Source organism: Platalea leucorodia (genome assembly GCF_965183815.1).
Source record: "Platalea leucorodia genome assembly, chromosome: 24".
Taxonomy (NCBI): domain Eukaryota; kingdom Metazoa; phylum Chordata; class Aves; order Pelecaniformes; family Threskiornithidae; genus Platalea; species Platalea leucorodia.
In genome coordinates, this window is record NC_138846.1 from 1,346,982 (window position 1) to 1,356,315 (window position 9,334).

Sequence of the window (9,334 nt, forward strand, 5' to 3'; positions counted from 1 at the left end):
CCGCCCGTTCGCCCAGTCCCCTGGCAGAGCCAGCCAACGGCCCCTGCCTGGGGTGGCTGCTTTGCAGCAGGGACCCCTGGTCCCCAACTCATCCCATGCATCACCCCGTTCCCAGCCATGGTTTTCCAGCATCCAACCTGTCAGCGGGGCCGGGGAATGGCTCGGGGCCGCCGCGGAGGCAATGAGCTTACCATAAGGTGATTAGCGGCGCGGATCGGAGGGCAGAAGCAGACGGCGGGGCGATCGGATTAGGGGCTGCTGGCCCCGGCGTCTCTTGCTCTCTTCCAGCGGCACCGCGGCTGCCTGTGACCCACCGGCCCCGGCTGATGCTGCCGGGCAGGGGACGGCGTGGGCACAGGGGATGCCTGGCCACAGCGGGGCTGTGCTGGGCTTGGGCATCCCTGATATCACAGGAAAAACCGAGAGTGCCGCTGGATCGCAGTAAAACCACTCTCAGGACAAGCTCATTAATATCTACCAGCGATTTAACGAGGTGGTATCTGTCGGCTGGGGCTAGATAAGGGACCAACAAACTGCTGCTGTGCCCAGATAACACGACGCTCCTTCCACATGGAGCCCCATCTGCAGTTTATCTAAATGTGGGAGATCTGGCATTAAGATATTTGGGAGAGGGAATAAACCTCCGGCGACAAGCGGGCGACACGCCGGGCTGCTTCGTTAGAGGATGGGGAGGAGAGTTAATGCGAGACTGGGGTGATGCTCCTCAGTCCCCGCATCCCGATCCCACCGGGACGGCTCCATCCCAGAGCGAGGGGTCTGGCTGGATGCTGGGCAAGGGGAGCGTGTCCCTCTTTGCTCAAAACCTGAGGGAGAACCCCGGCCCGAGGGTCTCTTCTAGGGTGGGGAGAAGCTTTGCTGTTGGAGGGGAGCGTCATCTTTTGGGGGGAACCCACTGCAGCCCCTTTGATCTGTCCCCTCCACAGAACAGCCCAGAACTTGCTCAAGAACATGAAATACAGAAAATTGGGGGGGAAAAAAAGTAGATTTTTCTTTAATCCATACTCAGGTGGGTTAACGACTCTCTGCGGTTAAAAGCAGCTCATTAATTGGGGAGTTTTGAGGCCCGATGTGATGCACAAAGCAGGGGGCCTTTGGGGGGTCCTACCCAGCGCCCGAAGAGCCGGCAGCGCCGCGGGAAGGGGATCGCCGCCGCCGGACGAGGACGTGCATGAGGACCACGGCTGCGACCAGGCTGCCCAGCACCAGCAGGCAGAGCAGCCCCTTCACTCTGCAGTAGGGCCACGAAATGCCTGCAAAGAGAGAGAGAAGCTGGGGATGGGGGGGACATCCCCAGCCCCCCGGGGGCACCGAGGCCAGGGTGCCCACGGCACAGGCTCAGAGCACTTGTGGGACTGATCCTGCCACATCCCCACCGCCTCTGGCACCGGTTCACAGCCACGCAGCACCTTGCACGCCGGCTGCATGATGCTATGCGCCCCCCAGCTACATCTCCCACTTATTTATCCCAAATGGATTTAAGTCCCAATCCTCATTTTGGAGCTGGAGGCGTAGAAACACCCCCAAAAAACATTTGTCCCACAAACCTTGGGGCACAGGGCCGCAGGCTGCCGAAACGTGGGTGCTGGCCATGCTCCAGCTCACCGGGTTGCTCGCGTTGCAGTGGCAGACGGTGGGGTCGCCGTCCCCACGGACCCGCAGGTGCAGCCGGGGCTGGTGCTCCAGGGCTCCCAGGGGATGCCCGGGGCAGGACCAGGTGTAGGAGATGTCGCTGGCGCTGGGCACGGTGCAGACCAGCGAGAGGTTGCACCAGCTCTGCTCCCGGTGCAGGACGCGTGCCTCCAGGCGCGGCTGGTGCACAGGCTCTGCGGGGACAGAGCCGGTGAGAGGGGACGGGGGGGACAGGGGGACGGGGCGATGGGGACCCGGCTACTCACCCCACACCGACACACGGAAGCACAGCTTGGTAACAAGGCCTGATGTGTCCTCAAAATCTGCCCAATAGACCCCACGGTCTGCCGTGCTAACCGGGCTGATCCGCACGGACAGGGTGTCCTGCTGGAAAACCACTCTCCCAGAAAAAGGACTCCCAGACGATGGGAGGACAGCGTTATTCTTCTCAGCCGTCAGGATCCGGTGGTGGGGTCCTGCATCCAGGCTCACTCTCCATTCGACCCTTGCCCACCGCTGCAGGGGTTTCTCTGGCCGCAGCCACAGCGTTCCGTCGGCAGACACGGCTTGCTCCCGGCACGCCAGGGATCCTAAAGCGGAGAGCGGTGAGCGAGGGACTGCGGCCCTGGGAGAGGCTCCGTGGCTGGGGAGGGGGCACGGTCACCGCCGGCACAGGGGGGTCCCACAGCCGGCACCGCCGCGCTCTGGCCACCCCTGGGGATCCGGGGCTCGGAGCCTCCGGCATCGTGTGCCTTCGGCTGTCCCTCGGTTCCCCCGGGGAGGCCGAGCGCAGTTTGGGAAGCCATTTTCAGTTCCTCTTTCTCTTGCGTCCTCCACCTCCTTTGGCTTCTGAGAACCAGATACTCCCAACTACGCACCGTGGGGGTTATTTGCTCCAAACATCTATTTGTTATCTAAGGCTAATATAAAGGGAATCCCATTTTCCAAAGAGAGCGGCAGCTCTGACGATGCTCTCGCTCACCGCCCTCCCCTGTGCCTCCTACAGCAAGTCAAATCCTCACAAGCGGAGCATTTTTTTCCTAGATGTCCAGCCTTTCCTTAAAAAAAAAAAGACAATTTTTTACAATAATTCCTTCTTAATGGCCCGATTTAAGCGATATCCATAGCGCCGAGGGTTTCTGACCCTCAAAATGAGCTTTTTGCTTTCAGCTTTCGTTTGTGGGTTTTTTTTTTCTCACCTGAGAACCTGAGAGTCTGCTGTGGTCCCACGACAAGCCATTTACTTGCTCGTTAGCACGATAAAAAAAAAAAAACCCAAAAAGCACACGCGCGCTGACCCTGGGTGTGCTTTTAAAAGCAGTTTCCCAAGGAACTTGCCAGCCCGACGTGGATGCCTGGCACAGAGCCTGGACGCAACTCATTGCAGCTCCCGCGGCAGAGCCGGGTGCCATCCACCCGCGCTTACCTTGGGCTCGGCAGAGGAAGAGGAGGGAGACGAGGAGGAGGACGACATGCTCCATGGCTGTCCCAGGGAAAGGTGGGAATTGGGGTGGGCGATCAGGGCAGGCGCGGGGCAGGGATCAGCCGTGGCTCTGCATCCGTTGCCCCCCGTATCTCCTGGGAGCCCCCCGGCTGGGCTGCGCCGCTCCCCAGCTCCCTGACCCCAAGGCACGGGGCTCTTTGGGCTGGGCACTGCTGCCCGACGGGCCGAATCCTGCTGCTGGGGGCCACCTCTGGCCTGCGGTCAGGGTGCTGGGCACGTCCGCACGTTACAAAAAGCTGCCACATAGCACTCGATGCAACTTCTCCTCCAGAAGCGAGCTGCAAAGGGAAAGCAAAACCCCAAAAAACACCCCCCCCCTCCCGCCCTAGTAATTAAAATTAGTTTCCTCTGAGGTTTGAAGGCACCCTGCCCTGCCGTTGCGCTTGCCGGGGCAGTTGGCACCGCGTCCTTCCCCACCGCGCTCTGCCCCGCGGGGACCCCGGCATCCAGCCCGGCGGAGGCCCGTGCTGGGGGGGGGACGGCGGGGGTGAGAGCGGCAGCGCGCAGGAGATCACACAGAGGCGGAGGGTGCGAAGGAACCCGAGGAACCGCAGGCGGGAGAGGAAGTTGCTGCCGGACACTCGCCAGCTCTGAGGAGTTTCGCACCTCTCTGGCTGCAGGGAGCTCATTCGGGTGCCGTCCGGAGATGCGCCAGCACGGGGGTCCCTGCTGCCCGCCGACACGGTTGGTGCTGCTGTGCCTGGTGCTGCTGGCCACGGTCAGCGGCCAAGGTGAGGAGGGGACGCGGTGCCGGGCTCGCCGGGAGCTCGCTCGGCCTCATGGTACGGAGGGGAGGCTGGCGGCGGGCGAGCCCTGCTGCCTGCACCGGTGCCGGCAGCGGTTGCAGGCAGGGCAGGAGGGATGGACGGACGGGGAGATGTTCCTGCTGCCTGCCTGGGGAGCTGGGTGCCGGGGAAAGGCTGGCCGTGCCGCTGGCACGAAGGCATCCACAGGCACCCAGTCCGGGGAGGGCGGTGGGGTCCTGGGCAGCGAGCTGGGCTCGGGGTGCCTGGGGAGATGGAGCGGGGCTGGGTGGGGTTTTTTTTTTTTGGCTTTTCTTCTTCTTCTGCCCAGAGTAGATAGAGCGGGGATGGCTCTCATGCAGTGCCGGTTCCCTTTTGTGGGCAGCGTTCCTACCCGCAGCACGCAGGGCTTGTCCAAAAGAAGTCACTTCCCTGCCCGAGCGGCGCCCACGCCCCCGCAGCCGGCCTTGACCTTTCCTGCACCCAGAAACGCAGCTTTTCAAGGCCAGGTCTCTCCGCTGAACAAATGCAGCACCTTTCTCCCACGATTTCAGCGGAGCTGGTGATAGCTGAGGGTCTCCTTCCTAAAAACCGTGATTTCTGTGTGCGGGGAGTGGAGAAATGCCTGGGTTTGGAGGCCATCTTGGTGGCCGGAACATCTCCCCATCGTGCCACCCTTCCCTGCTCCTGGGGAGATCAGGCGAGCATCGCCTCCGCCTTCCCTCTCTTGCCACCCTAAGAGGCATCTCCCAGCCCCACGGCCCGCCCTGATGGTGCAGGGCTGGGGGACACTCGCTGCTCCGGGGTGCACAAGATGGGGTGTTGCTTGCTTGAAGCAACAGAGCCTGCAGCAACCATGGGCTCAGCTGAGCTGCAAAACCTCCCTGCAGGTGCTGGCACGTTTAACCCGCAGCACGCTGCGCCGGCCTGGCCCCAGCACCCACGCTGGGTGTAGGCAGTAGGTTATGATCATGCCTCCAGGCTGCAAGGTGTATTTTTTTCATTGTTTCTTCCCCCATTCTGCACACCCACTGCCCCAGCACCCTCCCTCCGGGGCAGCGCCAGGAGCCAGGGTGTTAAGGTGCCCTCATGTCTTTCTTGCAGCACCAAATACCTGCAGAACAGTAGTAAGTAATCATCCCTATTTCTTGCAGGTTGTTTAGTGCCTGGAATGGTGGGAAGGGCCCCCTTTGTAATGAGCTGCTGGTCCCAGGTGTGAGCCATCAGGGCTGATAAATAGTGCCTGCTCCTGAGCTTGCTCCTTCATTTCCCCAGGGGAGGATGCCTCTGCCTTTGCTTGCTCCGGCCTCCCGTATTCCTAGATCTGCTGAGTATAGGGATGTCCCCTCTGCACCCCAGGGTTTGGTGAGGGCAGGCATCCTCATGCCTGCAGCCTTGCAAAGACAAGGTTTAAGCTGGAGCTGCTTGAGATGCTCTGACCACACCAGGAGATTGCAAAGCTGGTGGCTCCGCAGGTGCCCCCCGAGCACAGCTCGGTGTTCAGATCGGTTGCACGGAGGCAAAGCCCTGCTGGGGGCTGCGGAACGGGTGAGCTAAGCCAAGCTCCCGGAGGCTGACGCTTGCCTTGACGGCTGTGCAAACCAGGCTTTGCTGAGGACTGCAAGATGGGTGGTTTGTGTGGGGCTCTCGCTGTGCAAAGTCCACCCACAGCTGAGGCAGCCCCCGGCGCGGCCCTGACCACATGCAGCCGTGAGGAAGCGGCGAGGCTGCATGCACGCTCAGCCCCGGCGGCCGTGGCTCTTTGTTTATTTTAGGGGCTTTTTTTATCTTGCCTCTGCCAGAGCCCTTAACATCCGGGGCTGCACTGAGAAGAGGGAGGTAAGCGCAGAAATTAAAAAAAAAAAAAAGGGTCCAGTGGGCAAAATTCCTGCTGTTCCCCAGGCTGGATGGGCAAGGGAGGAGCTGGGGCACAAATGAGCAAGCAGATAATGTGATCGGAGGGCCTGCAACCATCCCTGCTCTGGGCAGGGCAGAGGATATTGCATGAGCATCTGCAACGTGTGGCCAGAGCTGTGGGCGCGGACAGACATGCAACCAGCCTGGGAGGGTGCGGGGAGAAGGGTACCCCTGGGATGGGGACGGCGATGGGGAACCGGGCTGAGCTCGCCCCCGGGGAGCAGGGGGGCCGTGCTGGAAGCTGTGGGTCTGCGGCATGAGGGGGCTCCAGTGGCCGTGCCCCCTCCCCAGCCATGGAGCCTCTCCCAGGGCCGCAGTCCCTCGCTCACCGCTCTCCGCTTTAGGATCCCTGGCGTGCCGGGAGCAAGCCGTGTCTGCCAACGGAACGCTGTGGCTGCGGCCAGAGAAACGCCCGCAGTGGTGGGCAAAGGTCGAATGGAGAGTGAGACTGGATGCAGGATCCTGGCACCGGATCCTGACGGCTGAGAAGAATAACACTGGCCTCCCACCGTCTGGGAATCATTTTTATGGGAGAGTGGTTTTCCAGCAGGACACCCTGTCCCTGCAGATCAACCCGGTTAGCACGGCAGACAGCGGGGTCTATTCGGCAGATTTTGAGGACGCATCAGGCCTTGTTACCAAGCTGTGCTTCCGTGTGTCGGTGTGGGGTGAGTAGCCGTGTCCCCATCACCCTGTCCCCCCTGTCCCCCCCGTCCCCTCTCACCGGCTCTGTCCCCGCAGAGCCTGTGCACCAGCCGCGCCTGGAGGCACACGTCCTGCACCGGGAGCAGAGCTGGTGCAACCTCTCGCTGGTCTGCACCGTGCCCAGCGCCAGCAACATCTCCTACACCTGGTCCTGCCCCGGGCATCCCCTGGGAGCCCTGGAGCACCAGCCCCGGCTGCACCTGCGGGTCCGTGGGGACGGCGACCCCACCGTCTGCCACTGCAACGCGAGCAACCCGGTGAGCTGGAGCACGGCCAGCACCCATGTTTCGGCAGCCTGCGGCCCTGTGCGCTCAGGTAATTTGCCCTCACCTTTGTAAAAGCAGGATTTAGGGGGTGTGGAAGCTGCACCACTTCCAGTCCTCTCTTGGGGCCCTTCGTTTCCCTGCCTGGGCCAGTGAAACTGTGGAGGACGTCACACTGACACCAAGATGTGCCTAGCTTCCCCTCCTGGGAAAGGAAACACGCTCGTGATAGCCGAGCACGGGTGATGTAACCTGGACTGAGGTTTCCTGGCCAGGTCCGTCCTCTGCAGGCTGTGATACTGTGTTTAGAAATGGCTCGAGGCTCTGTCCTACATCGACGGTCCCCCCTTCTCCTCTCCTTCCTCCCCAGGGTTTTTCAACATTGTTCCATGGTGGGCAGTGGCCGTGTCCCTGGTGCTGGCACTGGCCACCGCTGTAGCCATCGTTGTCACCCGCTACTGGCGGAGAAAGCGAAGAAAGGTCTCGGAAGGTTGGTCCGTGCGGGACGGGCAGCCGTGGGGTTTTGGCTGTGCAGCCCCTGCCCTCCTCCTGCCTGCTGTCATGCTCTGTGCTGGCCCCGGGGTTCTCCCTCCTCCTGGGGCTGATGCGGGATAAGCCACCGGGCACTGTCACCCCCTTGCCAGCTGCTGCACAGGGCACGAAGTCTTTGCCCGTCCCTGCTGATGCAGGCTGCTCCAGGTTGGTGAGCTAGATGAAGCATCCCAGCAGCCCAAGCATTGGTCCCCGATCCTGGAGGCCTCATCCCATGGGGTCTAGAGGACTCTTTGGGTTTGGATATTCATTTTATTCTGAGCTGCGGCATCCCTCCCCACCCCCTGCCAGGCGCCAACAAACTCAAACCTCCCAGTTGCCAAGGGACCTCTTTCTCCCGCTGCTTTGCTTTGCTTGAGGGCTGAACCCCCCCAGTCTGGGGGCTGTAACACGTCAGCCACCTTACACCGGCCCTTCAAACTCCCCCAGGACCCGACGGGCAGATGCTGACCGTCTACGAGGAGGTGGGCAAAGCCCGAACCAGCCAAAACTGCGTGAGTGCCGGGGGTGTCCCTGGGCGTCCCCTCCCCACGCTGCCTGGAGGGATGGGACCTCTGTTTGGAAATGTCTGTCACCCCGGCTTGCATCCTTTAACGAACTTGGGGTTCCTTTCTCCCCCAGAATGGGACCAGTGGGGCCACCATAGAAGGAAACACCATCTACGCTGTCATCAGCAACAAAACACAGGTAGGGTCAAGTCCCGTGCCGGTGGGGGTGACTGGAGCAGCCCCCAGGCTGGATGCATCTATGGCACCTGCCAAGACCACCCCTTTTGCCCAAAATTTGTTTTTCTTTGCGCATCTCGACTGTTTTTCCCTAGCAGGGACCCGTCCACCCTCAGGAACCTGAAAGCCGCACCATCTACTCTACGATTCAGCCCACCAGGAAGGTGAGGTTGTCCCGCCGTGACCCCGGCCCCTCTGCAGCGGCACAGAAACCCACCTCCCCTCGGTTTGTCAGCCGGGTGCTGGGTTCACCGTCCCGCTCGTGCATTGCCTAAGGGCAGGTTCTCGCTCTTCTCCACAGTCTCCTTCTCTCAGGAGGAAGAGGCTGGACCCAGCTTTGGTTTCCACTGCCTACGTAGAGGTAACAAACACCGGACCGGTGGGGAGATGAGCCCTGGGTATCTCCAACACTCATCAGCTTTTTGAGCCTGTGGTGTGCTAAAGCTCACCTGTTTGCTTCCAGGCTACAGGGGATTCTAGACCCTGGTGCCCCCCGTTGCAGACCTCACCCCCAGCTCCTGCTGGCGACCACTTCTAGTGCCCTGGCTGCCTTGGCAAGACCTTCCCTTCCCTGCGAGCCTCTTCTCCTGGAGCACCCAAAGACCTCCAGCAAACACCAAGGCCCCGCCTGGCAAAGCCAGGGGCTCGCTCGGGATGGAAATGGTCAGACATGGGTTTTTGCGAGGATGCAAACCCCTGCTGTGCCTTGGAGGCTTTCCTGTGAGGGAAGGAGGAAAGACTCGGTGATGGAAACCTGTCTTCGGAGGAGATGGATGTGAAACTGGACAGGCAGGATCATGGGGGAAGAGGATACGTGTGACGTGTATTTAGTGCCATTGTGTGATCCTGTGGGTTTTTTTAGGTCTCGACAGGTTCAATACACCTCAGGAATTTCTTTTTATGTGCAATTATAAGCTGAACTGCATGAGGCAATTGTGGTGCTTGTTTAATTAGCTTCATTGGCTATTTATAGCCTGAAATGTACCTTGGGCACAGGGAGGGAGTGGGAATTGCCTTGTTTGTGGCTCGGGAACCTCTGAAGCGAATGGGGTCTCACGTGGAGATGCACTTCGCAAAGTTTCAGCCGCGTGTGTCGGGTAGGGGAGACGGTGGCCATGGGCATCAGCTTCGGACAGTCCCTGCACCGGCTGGGCTGGGCACGGCCCCGGGTGCCCCGCGGTGAGCCGAGATCGGAGACGCCGTCACGTCCCTTCCCACCTAAGTTATCCCATGCTCCTACAGCACAAGTGGCCCTGGGAGAAGGAGGTGGAGAAA

At 61.1% G+C, this 9,334-nt stretch overlaps 2 protein-coding genes across 4 annotated transcripts; one reads left to right on the forward strand and one right to left on the reverse strand.

The window, feature by feature from the left end:
- Positions 1–1,000: 1,000 nt before the first annotated feature.
- On the reverse strand, positions 1,001–3,578 carry LOC309600676 (natural killer cell receptor 2B4-like). The gene is made up of 4 exons (XM_082333155.1): positions 3,077–3,578; positions 1,917–2,240; positions 1,566–1,844; positions 1,001–1,271 (listed from the first exon to the last, which is right to left on the reverse strand). The coding sequence occupies exons 1-4, from the start codon at positions 3,129–3,131 to the stop codon at positions 1,123–1,125; spliced, it is 807 nt and encodes a 268-aa protein (XP_082189281.1). The 5' UTR covers positions 3,132–3,578; the 3' UTR covers positions 1,001–1,122.
- Positions 2,223–8,949, forward strand: LOC309600675 (natural killer cell receptor 2B4-like). 3 transcript variants are annotated; one of them, XM_082333152.1, is made up of 10 exons: positions 2,223–3,148; positions 3,775–3,885; positions 6,159–6,482; positions 6,556–6,834; positions 7,153–7,272; positions 7,764–7,828; positions 7,956–8,021; positions 8,155–8,223; positions 8,361–8,420; positions 8,523–8,949. In XM_082333152.1, exons 1-10 carry the CDS (start codon positions 3,130–3,132, stop codon positions 8,595–8,597), a joined length of 1,188 nt encoding a protein of 395 aa, XP_082189278.1. In that variant the 5' UTR covers positions 2,223–3,129; the 3' UTR covers positions 8,598–8,949. The 3 variants fall into 3 exon arrangements, with proteins under 3 accessions (XP_082189278.1, XP_082189279.1, XP_082189280.1); XM_082333153.1 differs by having other exon boundaries at positions 8,158–8,223; XM_082333154.1 differs by lacking the exons at positions 2,223–3,148; positions 3,775–3,885 and adding an exon at positions 3,896–5,965.
- Positions 8,950–9,334: the final 385 nt, after the last annotated feature.